Source organism: Mesocricetus auratus, unplaced genomic scaffold, assembly GCF_017639785.1.
Source record: "Mesocricetus auratus isolate SY011 unplaced genomic scaffold, BCM_Maur_2.0 Super-Scaffold_100023, whole genome shotgun sequence".
In the NCBI taxonomy this organism is placed as follows: Eukaryota; Metazoa; Chordata; class Mammalia; order Rodentia; family Cricetidae; genus Mesocricetus; species Mesocricetus auratus.
This window is the reverse complement of record NW_024429204.1, coordinates 11,584,680-11,605,766: the sequence shown is the minus strand read 5'-3', so window position 1 is coordinate 11,605,766 and position 21,087 is coordinate 11,584,680. Positions and strand designations below refer to the sequence as shown.

At 37.5% G+C, this 21,087-nt stretch overlaps 1 protein-coding gene across 5 annotated transcripts in view; it reads left to right on the top strand.

The window, feature by feature from the left end:
• Positions 1-21,087, top strand: part of Csmd3 (CUB and Sushi multiple domains 3) — a 1,035,998-nt gene that overhangs the window by 533,562 nt on the left and 481,349 nt on the right. For all 5 annotated transcript variants that reach the window (XM_040730388.1, XM_040730387.1, XM_040730386.1 and 2 more), the window contains one exon: positions 7,321-7,433. In XM_040730388.1, coding sequence (XP_040586322.1) covers positions 7,321-7,433 — 113 coding nt within the window. The remainder of the gene's footprint in view (positions 1-7,320; positions 7,434-21,087) is intronic.

Here is a 21,087-nt window from a genome sequence, read left to right as displayed (position 1 = left end):
TGCTGAGGTCACTCTGCTCCCTAATAAATGTATACTGCAGTCCATTTAGTCACAAATGATGAATTCAAAACATGCATTCAAATTATTTGAAGAACCATTTGAGAGCCTTGCATGAATGACCCAAGAATTGTGATTCAGCCCCCAAACATTCTTTAGTGTCATACATGGAAGTATACAGAATTGCTCCAACATCAAGGACAACTGGAGCTTACATCAAGTCCTTTGAGAAGAATTATCTATTGAAGTTGCGTGCAAAGATCAGTTTAAAGAGTGGTATCCTATGCTAAGAAAATACAATTAAAAATGAAATCACACACAAGCACAGTGAATTTTTTCCCAGAAAATACAGGGAAAAAGTGAAGCAGCATTTTTTTTTTGCCAGAGTCTGGCTCTGGATTAGGGGAGGGTCTGAAGATGCAAGGATTCGAGAGAGACAACTGGAGGAATCATACAGGGGACACTTCTCTTAGTTTCCTATTAGGAGAGATAGACATACAGGAAGTTCATCCCCTGAAGAAATGCAGGTCCCAGAAGGGGATGCAAAGAATAGGCAAGGGAGTAATGATCTGGAGAATCCTGCTGCTTGACTGATTTGCACCAGAGTGTTTATTTACAAAATTTACTAGGTAGGGATACATTCATGTTTTCCCAAGACATGGGTCATATTTTTGTTTTCGGCCATATGGTTTACTTCCTTTTAGCTCATCTTTTAGTCATCATTAATAAACTATGACAAAACAGAGTTACTGTTTCCAATCATTTTCCCTCAACTTTTGACATCATTGATAAACAGTTGTCCTCCATAACCAGTTTTACTCATCAACCCCATAACCCAATTTTTAAGAATCTAAAGGCATATGACAGCCTGTGCTCAGGATGGTAGCTTCTGTGGCTACAAGGACACCAAAACAAAATCTCCAAGCTAGTCTGGGCAGTGTGCCATGTTCCAAGCAGTACATTATTAACTCTTAAGAGTTAGAGTGCCCAAGAAATAGTCTCAGGCCAAAGCTGCTGCTATTATTATTCAAATTCTGGCATAACGCAATGCTTACATTTATATCTTTATAGAATTTGTTCATATGTCTAATCCTGGCATTATGTTGTTCCTTAGTCATATGATATCACATTGGCTTTTCATGCGCTAACTTTTCTAAGAAAGGGAGCTCCTGTCATATCATACTTTTATTGTCTTTTTATATCATTCTTTGCCCTTCAGTATAAGTCTCTGTGTACGACAGAGGTTACTTCAGCTTATATAACTTTGATTCTGTATATGCCACATAATTGCCTGTGTGTATAGTGAGGAGAGGTAGGTTTGCAGTATGATCTGTGGCCAACTCCTCGAGCCCACTGAATCTTGTTGTCCTTTGTAAGGTTACATTGAATATCTTGCTCCTCCTGAGTAAGCACAGGGACAGGAGTTGTAAAGAATGTCTCATAAAGAGACCTCTGGTTTCTTTAAGTATGTCATAACCTCTAAGGCATAAGGAAGTCCTTTAGGTAGATTAGGATATCTCGCTAAAAGTGGAAGGGGTGGTGTGTTCAGGAAACTTAGAAGCAGAACTCCGAGGAGAAGGCATAAATGATTCATAAGGAAATGTCAATCAATCCAAGTACCCCCAAATTGTACAAATATTTAAAGTCACCCAAATATGCAACAGGTGGAGATGAAAACCAAAGGTGACATGGCAGTCATCATGTAATGCAGCTTTGCTGGATCTTTATCAAACAGCTGTGCGGGCCTCTATGACTTTTGCATTCCCATCAGATATGGGTATGCCAGTTTTTCTATTAAATATGAATTGAAGCCGACTGTGATGTGCGTCATAGGAAATGCGCTTAGCTGACTTCACTGGAGAAAACTAAACCTTTCTCTATCATAAATAAGTGCATCACTCTATCATAAATGCAGCCATTTACGACCATCTCACATAGCAACTTGTCCTGATGCAGGCAAAGCACACACTTCTGCCTGTTCTCTGACAAGCTGGAAGTGAAATCATGGATGGAGCCCTGTGTCTGGCTTACACCAGTATAGGAACTGGAAGACATGTGTTTTCCTCTTTGTGGTCCCTACGCCATAAGAATGGCTCTGGGAACAAAAGAGATTCCTGGCATGCAAACTTTATACAAGTTAGTGGTCTTTTAATACAGCCTTCTATTCATCAAGAGAAACATAGAAGTTCTAACTTACAGTTTTCTAAATCTAATGTGACTAACACCTGGGAGTTTGATATTTGTAGCTTCACATCATGTGTAGTCTCCGTTAGTTTGAGTTGTTTAGACCTTAATTGGGGGTGAACTGGAGTCAGTTGGAAGGTAAGATGCAAGAGAAGAACTGACTCTCCATGGGTGCCCTTTGTGGACTGGCATCATACCATTCTACACTTGTGGCTATTAGCACGGTTCAGAACTGACCAACACACAAAGTACAATAAATAACTCTGGCTTATTTTAATTTATTTTTATTTAAATTAGAGACAAGCTTTTTTCACATGTCAATCACAGTTCTCTCTCCCTCCCCTCCTCCCCTGCCCCCCACCAAAATCCCTATCCCATCCCCTTTCTGCTCCCCAGGGAGGGTGAGGCCTTCCATGAGGTATCTTCAAAGTCTGTCATATCATCTGAAGCAGGGTCTAAGCCCTACCCGATATATCTAGGCTGAGAGAGTATCCCTCAACGTGGAATGGGCTCCCAAAGTCCATTCATTTACCAGGGTAAATACTGATCCACTACCAGCGGCCCCATATATTGTCCAGGCCAGCTAACTGACACCCACATTCAGGGGTTCTGGATCGGGCCTATGCTGGTTTCCCAGCTGCCAGTCTGGGGTCTATGAGATCCCTCTTTTTCAGGCCAGCTAGTTTTGTGGGTTTCTCCAGCCTGGTCTTGACCCCTTTGCTCATCACTCCTCCCTTTCTGAAACTGGATTCCAGAGTTCAGCTCAGTGTTTAGCTGTGGGTGTTTGCTTCTGCTTCCATCAGCTACTGGATGAAGGCTCCAGTATAGCATTTAAGGTAGTCATCAATCTCATTATCAAGGAAGGGCATTTAAGGTAGCCTCTCCACTGTTGCTTAGTTTGTTCATTGGGATCATCCTTGTAGATCTCTGGACATTTCCCTGGTGCTAGATTTCTCTTTAAATCTATAATGGCTCCCTCTATTATGGTATCTCTTTTCTTGCTCTCCTCTATTCTTTCCCCGACTCAAACTTTCTGCTCCCTCATGTCCTCCTCTCTCCTCTTCTCCCTTTCCCTTTCTTCTACCTCCCACTTCCCTCCCCCCATGCTTCAATTAGCTCAGGAAATCTTGTCCCTTTCCCTTTCCCTTTCTCTTAGGGTCCTCCTTGTTTCCTAACTTCTCTGGCGGTGGGATTGTAGGCTGGTAATTTCCTTTATTCTATGTCTAAAATCCAAATATGAGTGAGTACATACCATGTTTGTCTTTTTGTGACTGGGTTACCTCACTCAGTATGGTTTCTTCTAGTGCCATCCATTTGCCTGCAAATCTCAGGATTCCATTGTTTTTTATTTCTCCATTGTGTAAATGTACCACATTTTCTCTATCCACTCCAGTTGAGTGGCATCTAGGTTGTTTCCTGGTTCTGGCTATTACAAATAATGCTGCTATGAACATAGTTGAACACATGTCCTTGTTATATGAATGTGCATTTTTTGGGTATATGCCTAAGAGTGGAATTGCTGGATTGTGTGGTAGACTGATTCCCATTTTCCTAAGGAAAAATGCTAATCTGAATAGAGTAAATGACATCTTTACTTTGGATGGAATCACGGAGGAAGTATTCTAAGAGGCACTAAGATAAAAAAAAAAGCATTTCTCCATATATGGGTCTCTAGACACCAAAGGAAATCTGTAATACTATGAAAGCATGCATAAAAAGATATCCATAGACCTATATGTGTACCATAGATACTTGAAAAGAACATTAGGTTAAAGTAAAATGATAGATGAAATGAGGGATAAGTCCATTTTGCCTTGGAAGTTCATAGCAATAACCTTTTGGAATTTGGACCTTGTCTCCTTGACCAATTAGTAACATGAAACTCTTAGAACTCAAAAGTCAAGGATTGATCCAAGTTGGACATTCACAAGTGAGGGCAGGTCAAGAAAAATTAATGTTACTATGTTTGATTTAGGTCCATAGGATTTACAAGGTTTAGCTAAATGATAGTTAGCTAAATAAGTTCAAAAGGAAACAAACATCTATAAGAGTGTCCCCTGAAATAATAGATCCAGATACTTAAAGATACCAAATGTTGGATACTTATCTAGATAAGGTGAGTTTATCAAGTATTACAAGTTCTTTACATATAAGGTGGAATAATATTGCATTGTATGCATTGTGTCATGATTTACTTTCTTTTTTATTCATTCAGCAATGTGCATTTAAGTCAGTACTGATTTCCAAAGTGGCTGTATGAGTTGGCACTCCCACCAGCAGTGGAGGAGTGCTCTGCTTTCTCCACATCCTCTCCAGCATAGATTGTTGGTGGTGCTTTTGACTTTAGCCATTCTGACAGGAACAAGATGGTATCTCAGAGTTGTTTTGATTGATGGCTGAGGATATTGAACACTTTCTTAAGTAACAGCGGTTTTAATATTCACAATAACATAACAGAAATTTTAATATTCACCATGACATAGAATGTTGAGATTTTCCATATAGTGTAACTAAATACATTGTATATACTTAAGCTCATGCACACATTTCAAGCAGTCAATTTTCTTTATGTTCTGAGTGTGGTTGAATCCTCATTCCAAGGCTCACTTATTTCCAACCATAGTTGAAGACACCATAGCCAGTGTCTCACCAAAATTCTCTTATGCCACATTGAAAATCCACAAGCCAAAGGCTATTTCAGTAAGGTTACTTGTTAATGGTGATAGACAGACAGACAAATACCTTATTAAATATGAGTTGGTAGAAATATTTTTTGCCAAATGTACTTTTATTGTGTTGTATGGTATTTAAATATTTTTAGTGAAAACTGTGAAACTTTAAAGGCACAGTTAGGTAATAATGTATGTGTATGTGTATATACACACATGGTAAGTAAGCTGTCTCAAGACACATAAGGAATTTATAGTATAATAATTTCTAACTCTTTAACAGGCAGTGAATACAACCCAATGTTTCACAATATCCTCACTATCCCAGTGTTCCTCTTAAGCATATGTTAATACTCATAATTGTATCTGAATATTTTACAAAGTTTCTTCATGATTAATTCCAAAAACTATCTAGAGATGAGCAGTAGGGTTGTTGCTATACATAAAATGCATTATTTCAATTTTCACCGTTGAAATTTTGATTTTTGTCTCTGAGTTATTCACTGTAGTTTCCCGGCTGTGTTCAACCATACACTCATCCATGCTGATCTCGTCTGGATGAGGTCAGTTGTACAGACCAGGCTGGACACCTTCCCTGAGGGTGTCCCCTCCCCTTTTAAATAAAATCCTAATCCTGTTGTGACGGGAAACTATATTTTCTTCCCCGAGCTAATGTTGAATCCATGTTTGTGGCTTCAGCACTAAAGTAGAGAATTTTGTGATTTCTCTTTTGAAGAGTTTGCGTTTTTAGTGTGAAATTGAGAATCTATAAACAGGGATATTTGCTCTGTAGAAAGCCTACTTTTTCTAATTTTCATTCTGGATGCAATGTCCTCCCAACTCCTATGTCTGATGTGCTCATTTGATTTCACTCTTGCTTGATCCTTGGTTTCTCTTCAGTTATATGATAGAACCTTTTCAATGTAAGAGGGAATATGCAGTGATTTTCCTTTCTACAATTCAAAAACATCGCATTACTGGGTGTGCATTATTCGTGTGTAGAGGCAGTTATACTCCACCAGATAAGAAGTATGTTCCTCTAAAGAACATCATTAGCCATAGAACATGTGCAAACAGTCACTCATAGTCTTCTTTAGGATCACCATGTCTGTGATGCACCATGACCAAGAGCAAGTTGGGACGACATGGTTTCTTTTCTTTATTCTTCTACGTCTGAGTTCATCATCAAAGCAAGTCAGGACAGGAACTCAGACATGGCAGGAACCTGGAGGCAGGAGATGGTACAGAAGCCATGGAGGGATGCTGCTTATTAGCTTGCTCCTCATGGCTTGTTCACTCTGCTTTCTTGTAGAACCCAGGACCACCAGCCCAGTGATGGCACCACCACAATGGGTTGGACCATCTCCCTTCAGTCATTAATTAAGTAATGGACCTTGCTACAACCTGATCTTATAGAAGACTTTCCTTTTTTTCGTTTTTATTAATTTTTATTTAAATTATAAGCAATTTTATTTTACATACCAATCCCAGTTCCCGCTCCCTCCTGTCCTCCCATTTTCCCCATCATTCCCCAATCCACCCCCCATCCATTACTCAGAGGTCCTCCATGGGAGATCATCAAAGCCTGTAACATCATTTGGGGTAGGACCTAGGCCCTCTCCCCTGTATCTAGGCTGAGAGAGTGTTCCTCCATAGGGAATGGGCTCCCAAAGCCAATTCATGCATGAGGGATAAATACTGGTTCCTCTGCCAGAGACCCCACAGATTGCTCAGGCCCCCCAACGGACACCCACATTCAGGGGCCAAGTTTGCTCCTAGGCCAGTTCCCTACTATCAGACTGGGGTCTGTGACTCCCCCTTTCTCAGGTCAGCTGTTTCTCTGGGCTTCCCCTGCCTGATCTTGACCCCTTTGCTCATCAGTCCTCGCTCTCTACAACTGGATTCTGTTAATTGAGGTTCTGCCCTCTCAGATGATTTTAGCATGAATCAGGTTGCCATCTCCATCCAACACACCCATTATGTAAATAACTATATAAAGTATCATGTATTCAATATGAGGAATGTAGGGTTAAAGTATATTACTTGGAGATTTGTTATTTTGCAGAGCTTTTCAATAGTTCTCAAAAAAGTCTACAACTAAGTTCCCTGGAACTTGGAGATTAAAATGGCATGGGATTTTTTATAGGAATAAAAATATTTAAAGATCATAGATCTACTTTCCCTTTTTAGTTCAAAAGGAAGCATAAGACTCTGATGCTCTAGTAATCTTGCCTCAGGGATGTGAAAGATCTAACCTAGTTAAACACATGAGACGGTATTTTTAAATTGTAAAGTTTGATCACTAAATCGTGTGGTTTATCTCACGTGATACATCAGCACATAGTCCCGTACACTTGCCAATTTTATGTTGTCTGATGTGGAAAGGATTGAAGGACACCTTTGTGATGACTTGCATGCAGAGGTTACTTGAGTAATCCATCTCTCCTTTCTTTGTCAATCTCTTTCTCAGGCTGACTGGCAGCTTTGTGCCAGACCTGATAGTGAGCATGAGAAGCCAAATGTGGCTGCATCTTCAAACAGACGAGAGTGTTGGATCCGTTGGCTTCAAGGTTAACTACAAAGGTAAGGATGAATCGTCGCCAGAAAATGCGCTATCACAACACAGCCAGGGAGTACATTTAAATTCCAGCTTAATTGCATCTGCAAAGTGAAGGCAAACATGGTTTCTACAATTCCATGAACAATACATTGAAAAACCATCGTTTTCTCTTCCACGGTAGATGCTGATATGCTATGTATCTATAAATAAAATGGTCTTTCCTGTAAATAATGCCTATTTTATATGCCTCATCTGTCACCTTATGCCTCAGTATTCTGGGCTACATGCCTTTTACAGAAAAAGGAAGTGAATTTATGCCCTTCAATAATTTGTATTGCAAAACAACTAGTATTAAATACTTAACTGTATTTGTAAATGAAATAACTTCTCAAAATTCCTCGATACTCTTTGTGTTATAATCCATCAGATCTATAATATGTCATGTTAGTGTTGAGAGTCACTTTTAAGTAAGGCAGTGACATCACTTTGATTGTGAATGACTACGGCTCTCTCAGTGTTAGTGTTAACATGAATAAGCATTAGCTACATATGACTATGAAAACTGCTCTAGTTTCATTTCTGATACAAAATGCAGTTTAAAATCACATGCACTTCCACTCATATTGAACTTTTATTAAACTCAACATGGACATGCAATGAAAATAGATATGCAAAGGAGTAATTCTATCTAAAAATATGTAAATGTTAATAAATTAAAAAAATCTGAGTTCTAGGGCTGTACATGTAAATGAGACCAACAGAATGTTACATATCTTGAGTTCATTGTTACTATTGTGGCACAGTAATTATTCTCCATCCTACCAATTAACAATGGCTATGAATTCTTTTTCTTACTTGTAAAATAGCAATTTCAATCAGTTTCTCATTTTAAGCACTGCCATTCCTTTGTATCTGGACATATGAAATAAATGTGTGATGTTGTCTGGGAGACAGGACACATTCATTCTGTGTTTTTTTACTTGTGACTAATTTTAGTACTATATTAATTTGAAGAGGTCTGGAAATCTGTATAAATGTCAGTTGAATAAAAAGGGTTCACTTGGCTATGGTTTAAAATGCATTCCTGCTCCAATTAAAATACACATCTTTTCTGATTAAATAAAGCAAATCTACAAAGGCAAAACATAGTCAGCTTATACAGTAATGATTTACTTGGTTTTTCTTTCCTCTTTAAACACAATGATCCATTAACTTTGGTGGGAAGGGACTGATAGATACAGGTGTCACATTTAATGCTGAGCCTTGGCATCCTGATAATTTTCAGCATCAACCTGTGATCGTGATCGTTGCCATCTACTGTAAAAGGAAGCTTCTCTGATAAGGATTAACAGGTGGAAAGATGAACTACTGTATGTGTGTAATGTAGTCACCCTATAAATGGACAACAATGCCACTATTAGGCAAAGATATGAAAACTCCAGTAACAGGAGTGGATTATCACTAGTGGAGTTGTCGTTGATAGACACCCAAATATCAAGAACAATTGCCATTGTTCTTGATTTCCTCTAAAAAAACACACAGCTGCTGAAGGTATCATATACTTAAGTTACAGAATACAAAGAAACCAAGCTGGTGTTGGCCTGGTACCTCCATTGCCACTGGCTAGCTTCAGTAGTAGATGTGCTCTGAATGTTACTATAATAGAAAATTCATCAACAGTCTTGTCTACCTCTGAAACTTGGGAGCTATCAACTGGCCCATTGATACAATGATAGCACTGTTGATTTCTGATGAGACTCCAGGCCTGTTAACAATAAAGTATCCATACTATACATGGTTATTGGGACCAAGAAGCTGTGACTCCCCAGGATGTAGTCCTATTGGAGAATCTGCCATAATTACTCTGTTAATGAATGGGACATTGCTTTTACCCATATGTTATTTTTAACTTTTAAAAATCCAGTGGCGTTTCATGTATTTTATATATGTATATGTACATTACCTAACTTTTCCTATATAATTTGACTTAGTTACCCAAAAGAAACTTTGTGAAACTTTAATTTGAAGAAAGCGTCAGCTGTAGCCAAATTGTGTCTTCAAATGCATAGTGTAAACAAACTCAAAGCTTGTGAAATAGAAATGTTCAGATAACTTCTCATGTTCCTGAGATATAGAAATCAAGTAGGAAAACAATAAAAATATGTGGCATGTAATCCAGCATCCAAAGAGTATACTCTTTAGTAGGAGAGACTGTCTATGAATATGAAATAAAATACCTTTGCTTGGGTTAGCTGTCACCAATTTAAGAATTTCAGTTTTAACCTGTATTATTGGATACTTTTCACACTACAGGGCATCTACCTTAAATTCATGATGAGGACAATATTTGCAATCAATAAAAGAAAAATGAAGTTAGCGCATTTTTTCAATTAAGGTTAACTTAACTTTTTCAAGTGGATCACAAAACACGTATTGTATAAACATTGAATATGCTGCCACCAGAAGCTTTTGAAGTTAAATATATGTTTAGTTTGTCTAAATCAACAGTATCTACATTAAGCATCCATGTCACCAACAAAGTAACATATTTTACAAAATGATGATTCAAGATTCAGCATTGGAAGGTCCATCTGAAAAAAAATAAATCTTTGCTGTTTACCTTACCCCAGTGACCTTAAACACATTAATTTTTGTATCATTTATGTTGTCATTATTTCTAATGCATATTAACCAGGCAAGAAGGAAAAAAAAAAGCCACAAAAATGAAGTCCTATCCAATAGCCATATTAGTTTCTATAGCAGGGCATGGCTTTGGGGGATGCATTTTCATCTTCATTTCATAAGACTGAAGAATCATCAAAGGATTATGAATATTTATCCGGGTTCTTGTATATCGCAATCTTTGTGCCTAAATTAACTCATTAGATCTCATTAAAATTGTAAGAGGTAAGAACGTTTACTCATTATTCATATGAGATAACTAAGGCATAAGCACTATAATGATAAGAACTTTACTTTGTTCACTAAGTAAAGCCCTTCTCTGGAAAATGTGAGCAAGCCATTATTTGTTGCATGTATGAACGAAGGAATGAATGAGTGAACACGAATGACTCATTAACCTGCTGCTAGACAGAGACGAAAGTCTAAGCTTGCTGAATTCATGCTGCTTTCAATTATCGAATATTATGTCCCAGGTGAACTTGAAGGGATTTTTAGAAGCAGATGTTGCAGATGCTAATCAGTATGCATTGTATTGGGAATACCAAAAATGTCAAGCTAAAGTAATGGCCGCTCATTGTCTCAGCAGATACATAAGCACAGAACATAGGCATGTACAGTGTACATGCACTCAAACTACATGGCAAAACCTACCACGTTTTAGATAAGAGCTGTCTTTTTAAAATTTTTCATGTAGTTATCTGGTTCCTTTAAATCGAATGCTTATAAGGTTCTAGAACTCAGGGGTAGGTACCAGGGATTGGCAACAGTGAACTGTGTATTTCCAAACATGTAGCTCAAAAGCTTAATATCCTAACAAAGGAAACATAAATGTTTAAAGTGATGTGTGCCAATGACCCTAATTGGACTACTACATGGTGCACACATATATGGACATATCTCAATGTTCCTATAAATAAGTGCATTGATTAATGTGTCCACTTTTACATTTATTTTAAATTTGTGTTCTCTTATGTCTCAGTTCATGACGGACATCTTCTTTCTTCATCGCCTCCTGATATTTCTAACAAGCCCTAGGCAGGGAAACTTTACTCAGCACAGCTGCCCAAAGCAGGGATAGAGTGACAACCGTGACATCTGGAAGCAGCCACATGGCAAGGTGGAGAGCTTCAGAGAAAGAGAGAAAAGGCCCAGAGTGCAGGAGAAAGTATATTGGGCTTTGGGCCATCATGGGAAAGAAAGAATTACAATAGAAGAAAAAGAAGGAAAATGCCTGGTGGTGGTGTCACAGGCCTTTAATCCCAGCACTCAGGAGGAAGAGGCAGGCAGATCTCTGTGAGTTCGACACCAGCCTGGTCTACCGTGAGAGCCAGGACAGGTCCCAAAGCTGCACAAATAAACCCTGTGTCAAAAATAAATAAATAAATAAAAATAAAAATGTTTATTATGTTAATACATTAATTTTAATATGTTAATACAATTATGCACAAACCCTCATGTGAAGGCTGGAGGAAGCAACCCAGCAGGGGGGAGAAGATCCCAAGCATAGGAAAAAGCCAGAGACACCCCCAACTCCTACTGTTAGGAGTTCCCCAAGAACACCCAGCAACGCAACCGAAATGTGTCCGTAGAAGACCTAGCTGAGCCCGATGCAGGGTCCATGGTTGCCACATCAGCCTTTGTGAGCCTCTATGAGCTCTGTTAAGTTCATCCTGGGCTTGATGTTCTGCTTGTGTCCTCAGCCCCTACAATTCTTGCTGCCCCTCTTCCATGAGTAGAGCGGAATAGCATTGATAATCATTTCTTTGAATTCCTTTCTCGAGTCATGTTTGGCTCTGTTCGGGATCTGTAAGACTGCCCAGCCTCTGGGTCCTGGCCATTCAGGCAGTGTCAGGCACGGGCTTCCTCTTGTGGCATAGACCTCAAATTGAACCAGTGATTTGTTGGCTATTACCATGAGTTCTGTGTCACCATCACCCCAGGACATCTTCCGGGCCGGACAGATTGCAAGCCAAAGGCTTTGTGGTTGGGTTGATATCCCAGTACCACTCTTAGAAGTCATGCCGCGTTATAGAAGATGGACCGTTAAGGCTCCATGTCACCATTCACAAGGGCTCTTTGAGAGAAACACTCCTGTAGATTCCAGGGAGTTTCACTGCACTAGGTTTCCATGTTTCCCCCCAAATACCCGCTAATTCCAGTCGTGTCTCTCAGTACACACTCTCTCAATCGCTGGCCCCCTGATCCTATATCCACCTGTCCCCAGCCAACCTGCAAAATCTCTTCAGTGTATGCCATCTTCCCCAGGGAGGTAGAGAGGTACTGGAGGAGGGGAGGGAGGGGAAACTGCAGTTGAGAAGCAACGAGAATAATAATTTTTTTAAGAAAGAAAGGGCATTAAACAGGTTTATTGAAATTCAGTTGTACTATGTTGGCATTCTTCCAAAGCATGAGCTGGTGGCAACAATATTTACTTTGATAAGCAGATGTGTGGCCTCATGACATCACTGTAATCATCCTCTCAAAGAAATAATAATTTATAGCTGTACTACAGATAAAGTAGTTGCTCTGAATCAGGTTCAGGCATTTTTTAAAAGATCATCTTTCTGTTGGGTTGAGTACAGGACTTTGTGTGTTTATTGACTGTCTCCTCAAATACTATTTTCCCATAAATCTTACCAGAAATTTAAATTTATTTTGACATTTAAATTTCAAAATAGCTTTTAGTTGAAGCGCATAGTGAGAACCTAAAATTTTGATGATGCCATCTGGTTTGGAGGGAATGACCTATAATTTTTAAATGGAATATTTTCATTAAAGATGGCTGCTTTCCTTAAATATTTAGAGTCATTAATTTTTAAGATTTGAAGTGTCTCTGTGCCTCAGTGAACAGCTGATGAGTAGACATGACATTTTTTACTCAAATTCAAATCTTTTAGTAATTAGGACACATTCCGTTGGTGAGATAGATGGATAGCAAAAGTTTGAAAATTATACAGTGACAGACTTTTAACCAAAGTTAGGTTTTATTATAATTATAGACATTACTATTAAGGGTATTCTTAATTATGAAAGTGTTAATTTTTAATTTATCAAATAATGTTAAAAGTGGATAATTGTGACAAGTTGTATATAGTGCTTAGTGTTATTTCAAATAACATACACATTTCTATATAAATTTCTGGGGTTTTCTGTTTGGTTTTCTGAGACAGGTTTTCCCTGTGTAGCTTTAGGGCTTCTCCTGGAACTCGATCTTATAGATGAGATCTGCCTGCCTCTGCCTCCCTATATTTTGAGACTGGTTTTGTATAAGATAATGCTCTACAATTCATTTTGTTTCTTTGTTTGTAATTGATATAACAAAACAGGTAGCATTCTTATCAAGGGATACAAATACTCCATGAAAAGACACAATTAATTTTAGCTATATTTTCCCGTATTCCCTCTTTCATGGACTTTTTCGTCATAACCCTCACATGGTCCTCCCATTCAAATCTCCCATCACCTTCGATCCATCCATGACTACAAATGCTATGTCCCTTTTCTTGAGTGATTTATCTGCACCCTCTTTCCCAGTGCCTTACCACACCTCTGTGGATTACATGGATTATAGCTTGGTTATCTCTGACCTAGTTAATATCCATGTGTAAGCATAATTGGCCTTTCCTTTTGGGCCGCCAGCTCACAAATAACAACATGAAGACTTTGTATTAATTTTGAAAGCTCGAACTATAGATTAGGCTTGTTCCTCGCTAGCCCTTATAACGTAAATTAACCTGTATATGTTCATCTAAATTCTATTGCACACTAGTACCCGTTTCCTCTTGTTGTTTCCTTCCCATGTCTCCTTTGAGCCTAGATTCTCCTCCTCTTCCTTTCTCTCTGCTTAACTATTGGCCATTCAGCTTTTTATTACACCAATCACATCAAATATATCTTCACACAGTGTATCAATATCCCACAACATAAAAGAGAATAGAGACCATATTTATCTTTCTGGATCTGGGTTACCTCACTCAGGATGGCCTTTTTTTTCTCCTTGTTCAATCACTTTGTCTTGAAATTTCATGATTTCATTTGTTTTTTAATGGCTGAGTAACATTGTGCTGTACGCATGTGCCATTTTCTTTATCTATTCTCGTTTTAAGGGGCATGTATGTTGTTTCCAGTTTGTGGCTATTATGACTAGAGCAGCAATTTTTATGGTTGAGCAAATGAGTGTTCCCTGATGAAGCAGCCTTTACTGATTTGCCCAAGTGTAGTACAGCTGAATCTTGAGGTAGATTGATTCCCAGCTTCCTGAGGAACTGCTGCATTGATTTTCATATGTGACTTTGCACTCCCACCAGAACTGGAGCAGAGTTCTTTGTACTCCCCATCTTCGCCAGGGTGAGCTGTCACTTATTTTATTGATCCTCGACATTCTGAAAGGTATAATATTAAATCTCAAAGTAGTCTTGACTTTCCCTGATGGCTAGCGATAGCAAGGTGTTTACAGCTGTAGAAGTCTCTCAGTAGAATGTTTAGCTTCTGTATTTTACCAGAACATCTGCAAATAAAGATAATTTGACTTCTTCATTTCCTATTTCAATCCCCTTCATCTCCTTTAGTTGCCTCATTGCTCCAGCTAATACTTCAGGTCCTATCAGGAATAAGAAAGGGGACAACCTTGACGTGTTTCTGAATTTAGTGCAATTCTTGGAGTTTCTCTCTACTTAAGTTAATGTTGGCTGGGCTTGCTATAAAACGCCTTTATTTTGTGGAGAAATACCCTTCATATTCCTATTCTCCCCAAGTCTTTTACTACCAATTTTGTTGAAGATTTTTCCTCTTTTTACTGAGATGATCATATAGTTTTTGTCTTTCAGTTTGTTAAAATGTAGAGTAAATGTGCAATTTATGTATGTTGAAGGATCTCTGCATCTCAAGAATAAAGCCTGCTTGACCATTGGGGATAATCTTTTTGTTGTGTTCTTAATTTCATTTTACAAGTATTTTACTTTAGCATCTATGTTTATAAGAAAATATATCTGTAATTCTCATTCTTTCAGGGGTTTTACATGGTTTGGGCTTTAGGGTAACAATGGACTCTTAGAAAACAATTGTAGTATTCCTTCTGTTTCTATTTTGTGGAATAATTTCAGATGTATTGGTATTAACATTTCTTTGAAACTTTTGTTGAATTCTGTGCTGAAACTATCTGGCCCTGAACTTTCTTTGGTTGGAAGACTTTTAATTACAACTTCTATTTCATTAGAAGTTATAGGTCTACTGAAATAGTACAACTAGTTTTGATTTAATTTTGGCAAATGTTGTGTTTTGAAAACAATATTATCCGTTTCTTTTAGATTTTCCAGCATGGTGGAGTACAGAAAAATATATTTTTCTGATTCTCTGGATTCTCTCAGTTTCGGACATTATATCCTCCTTTAAACTTGTAATTTTGTTAATTAGGATATGTTGTCTTCTCCTTTTAGTTATTTTGGATAAGAGTTTGCCAATCTTACTGATTTTTTTCACAGAACAAACTTTGTTTCATTGATTATTTTTTGTTTGTTTGCTTGATTCTATTATATTGAGTTCGGGCCTTAGCCTGATTATTTTTGGCCATCGACTCTTTTAGAGTGTGATTTCTTCTTTTTTTGTTCTAGAGCTTTCAGGAGTGTTGGTATGTTACTAGTATGAATCTCTCCAAGTTTTTAAATGTACATACTACTTCGTGCTATGAGATTATCTTCCAGAACAGCCTTCATGTTGTGCTGCAATTTTAACCATGTTGTATGTTCCTTTTCCTTCAATTCTACAAAGTTCTTAATTCCCTCTTCATTTCAGACTTGCCCTATGTTTATCCCAGATGATGGTTATTCAGTTTCCATGAGTTTGTAGGGTTTCTGTTCTTGATATATGATATACAGCTTTAATCCATGGAAATCATGGATTATTATATGGTGTTATTGCAATTTTTTGTTTATGTTGGGGCTAACTTTGTGTCTCAGTACATGATAAATTTTGGAGGAAGGTTTTTTAAGAAGCTTAGGGATGAAGATATATTCTTTTGTGCTTTGGTAAAGTGGTCTATAAATATGTGTTAAATTCACTTGGTTTATAACGTCAGTCACCGCCAGCATTTGTGCTTTAGTAGTATTGAAGTCTTCCCCCTATTGCTATGTGAGGTCCATATTTGGCTTAAGCTGTAGTAGCAATTTTGTGTGTGTGTGTGAGTTTGGGTATCCTTGTGTTTAATGTATAGATGTTCATTTGTCTCATGTTCCAGCTGTGTTTCAACACTCAGGGCCTACTGTATCAGGTTTCCAGAACCTAGTGGAAACTGTGTCCTGGCAGTTATTTTGTTTTTATGCTGGCATCTAGGCATCTGGTTTGAGAAGATTGTATTTCTAGATGTTGATACCTGGTCTTGTCTTTGTTGGGTGGGTATTTTGTCTCATGGTTCCTGTTGCCCCTCTGACTCTTAGTAAAATGTTGTGACTGTGTTTTGCCTGGTAGGTAATTCTTTTGAGATACTGATAGATGTGGCCATTGGTGTTTCTGGGTAAAATGTGTTCCTAGGTATTGGGAGCTGACACTTAAGAATGGGGATGGGCTAGTAGGCTAAAGGGATGTTGGTTCTACATGAGGGAGGAAAGCAAAGTGTTCCAATATGATCTGCTTAGTCCCCTGAGAAACGGGATCAGAGAGTGAGGAATGGCCACAACACATGTTCTGCTATAAAGCTGGCAATGAGACTAGAGAATTGTATATATAATAGGAGAATGAGGATGCCCTGTTATCTTAACTGATTCCTTGGCTGACATGACTTGTGGATTCCCAGGGAACACCTATTAGAGTTGGGTGCTGGAAACAATGAGTTAGGAGAGGGAATTTTCAAGTGGGAGGTCTGTATGATCCACATTAGATGGCATAGGGAATACAAGGAAGGCTGTGACTCGTGGTCATTGACAGCACTGGGATTAAGACTCAGGGGTTTGATTTGAAGGAGCAGTGCTGTGAATTTTTACAAGTTTTGGTTTAATTTACACTGCATTTCCATGTACTGTTTACCAGACTTTCACTTCTATCATCTTAATCTATCTGATACTCATTCTCTTGATTAGGTTGGGTGCTTTCTACTAAGTATAGAGGTTATTTTGTTAGTGCCACTGTTATGAGAAGCCTTTTTCTTTGAGAGAAGCTTTCCCGCCACTATTGCTTAGACCATCATTTTCTAATAAAACTGGCATATAATATTTACAACAGGGTATGTTCTCTTACAAAACCCTGTTCTTTGAACAAATTCTGAAGCTTTTCTTTCTAAACTATTTTGTGGGCAAAGTTCCCTACTACTTCTTTAAATATTTTTAAAATATCTATATATTTGAGTGTGTGTGTCTATTTTTATGTACACACAATACATACATGGAGGTGTCCTTGGATCCAGATGAGGGCATACAACTCTGGAAGCAGCATTACAGGATGTTTTGAAAATTCTCCACCTCTGCCTGCTATCAAAACTTAGATGAAAATTCTCATGCAATTATCCTTCTAACTTTGTTTTAAAATAATCATATCAAATTGCTTGAAACGATAATCATTACTCAAATATCAGTGAAATTATTCATTATGTGGTATTCATTAATACTGCTTTTATTTTTTTCTTTTCAGACACCCTACGCTCCTATGCTTAAATTTAATGTTACTTGAAAAGTCAGTGTTTGTTATACATGCTAACTTTATAAATATTTTCTATATAGTAGTGTACTATATAGGACATTTTAAATTTAATTTTTATTGCTCCATGATTATGGTAATATAATAAAATTGTTCGTTTTTATATGTCTAGGTAGTACTTAAGCATGGCATAATGCATCCTTATTATTGCAATGATTTCATGATTAGGCAAAATACCTAGGAAATCATAATAACTAAAGGAAGTCCAACTAATAATAGCTGAAAGACACGGGATTTATTATTGTAACGTGACACTGTCTGGAGAAATGCCTTTACCAATGCCTGATGCTTGCTTAGCATATCTATCGGGATGCGAGGCCGTTCCTTCCATCACTTGAAGCTTTCTCAGGACATATGCCTTCACTCTCAAAGTCCATTAAATGGCAATGATGAAAGCTGTCAATTCTCTCTCTTCTCTTGATGGCAAGGCCATTATTCTTCAGATATTTGACACACTATAAGAATATGTGAAAATAGGAGTCTGCACAGTCTTGGGAACTCAAACAGGTTTTTTATCCACTGTATGTGTTTCTATGTGGTGCATGTTTATGTATTCACTGCCCTTCCGTGTAAATGTAAATGTGCTTGTATATGGAGGGTGGATTCTTGAGTCAGTAGCTATATAGAATATGTTTTGAAACGTGATCTCACAGAACCTGGAGCTCACTGATTCAAGTAAACTCTTTGACCCCTGCCACACAAATATTCACACACTCATTCCCCCCATCCCAGAAATCCTGCCGTGGACAGTCAAGCCTGCAGGTGGGTTTTGCACAACTGTGATCTGATTTCAGGGCTCTTGCTTGGGTAGCAAGAACGCTACAAACAGAACCATTTCAACAGCCCCTCAGGTGCTTTCAATTTAGCTTCTACTCTAACAATTTGCCACCTAACTCTGTAAGCACATATTCCATTAAGTCAGTATTTAGGGGTCCCGAGAATTTTCTCAATACTTAAGCATTTTCCCTTCCTTGCAATGTTTATTTGTATGTATTAAGTATATTTACTGATATGTTGCCTAAAATTTTGGCATATAATTAAATTTACGAATTGGAACCATGATTTCTTCTGTCCTAATGTCTGATAGGTTTAAATTTGTAGGATATGGACGTTTTACAGAAATAATCAAGAGGTTTATTATTATGATTGCTTAGCTTGAGAAACAAGAGCGAAATATCATTAAGCACAGGATGCTTCTTAGTGTAAATCAATCTGGATGCTTCTGCTAAAATGCAAACATTTAACTCTTTTTCATTTTAAATGTGTCACTTCAGATAACTCCTTGTAATAATGAAGATTATTTCTTAAGACTATATTTTAAGACAGAAGTTTTCAAATATATGGGTATTTCAAGTGTATTAATAAATCGCTGTGTTACATTGTCAGTTTAGGAGCATATGTTGATCTCAGGGGATATGTTTCCTTCTCTCTTTGCTTAAATCTACTTTTCCTTGCTCAGCAGAAACCCTTTCTCTTTGTGCTATGGACTGAACTATTGTAGGTTCTGATGACCCTCATCTCTCTCAATTCTTCATGGCTCTATAGAGTTGGACTGAACTAATCCAATTCCCTTTGATAGCGCTATCAGACCAGGATCTGGGCAATTGGTATAGATTCTGAGTGAAAGGACAGGGTCTTTGTGAGGTTGTAAATGGTAAGGCTCATTTCACTTGGTGCTAGAGAGTGTCAACTTTTATTACTTTATGTCAATAAAAGGCCATCAGAGACAAAGAAGAAACTGTCAATAGCAAAGTAAGACCAAGTATTAGGGATGTAATGTAAGCTCCCAAATGTATCTCTTCCTGAAGAAAACGTTTGACTTCTATTCAAATGAGGCTATAGAGTTCTTATCTAAAACACCTCAGTAAGCCTGTTTCAGTCCCTGAGGATTTCAAAAGAAAAATAAGGTTTGATAGAACTTTGTTTTCTCTTTAATTGTTTCATCTAGGATGAGATATTGTTGATATGATAATTCAAGATTTATAATGTGTTTCTTCTTTTTAAATTATATTAACATGTACATAATACTATACCTTCACCACACGAAAGGTGTAGTCTTAGACAAATAGCATTTATTTGTGAATTAATTTACAGTCATTTTTGTTTTTTAGGAAAAGATATAATTCCTTAATGCCCCTCTCCTAACAGTATAAATACATATTGGTCAAATGCCTTTACTAATATTACCACCTGTGCTTTAACGGCACTTATGAATTAAGTTATGGCATCATTCAATTTGTCCTCAGAGCATGACATTGATTGAAATGTTTTGAAAGTGCCAGTAATTATTTTGTTCTTACATAATTAATTAAAATGCTAAGGCCAAGTTGTTTGGTTATCTCTCCAATCATATGGACTAATAGAAACAAATATGAATCTTTTATTAATTTGTCTCCTTTAAAGTTTCCAGGGCTAAGAAGCTAAAATTTTACTTAATGCCATGTAATTAGTTGATTTGCCAGGAAGGAGCTAATAAATGTAAGAAAGAAATATATTATTTTAATGGTCCTGAAAGAACTAGGTAGGCAAATACTCTTCCCATAACAGTCATAATATGCTATCTCACTTGCTACATAAATGTCAGATCATGATATGTTATGGAATGAGTGTTTATATCCACTCCCTAAAAACCATATTGGCATCTTAACCTGTAATACAATATTATATGGAGAAGCTGATAGTGAGAAGCAGATTTAGAGGAGATTTATGGTGCTCATGTTTTTTTGGGGGGGACTGTTTTTGTGTTCTATTTGCTGTAGTTTGCCTCTGATTACTTTGCATTGTCCACCATTATAGAAAAGGACTCTACTGTAAAAGGATTCATCAAAGCATAAAAATGACACATGATCACAGGCAGCATTATTAGTAACTATAAACTTTCTCTGATGATACATAGAGCAGTTGGTATTATGTAAAATGGCTGCAGGCGACATTGAGAGCCCCAACTTCTTAACTAAACAAGGGGCAATGACAGTCTTACGGAGAGATTAAGGAGAAACATTAGGAACAGTTTTGTGTGATGTTTTTCTCCCTTTCCCAAATAATAACAGGAAAGAAAATAGCCACTAGAAATCCAGGAAAACCCCTTCCAGAGTCTCACCACACTGGGACTCTTACACAGACTTTTCCAGTATGTGCAGATGTGTAAAATACTGTTGGTTGAGTACCTTCGTCATATGACATTTTTAAGAAGGGTCATTCTTTGAAGCGAATGGGGATATTAGACAAGACAAAAATCGACTAATTTGACTAAATACAAGTTAAAAGTGTATGGTCATTAAAAGACACTGTGAATAAATCTTTAAAAAGAAT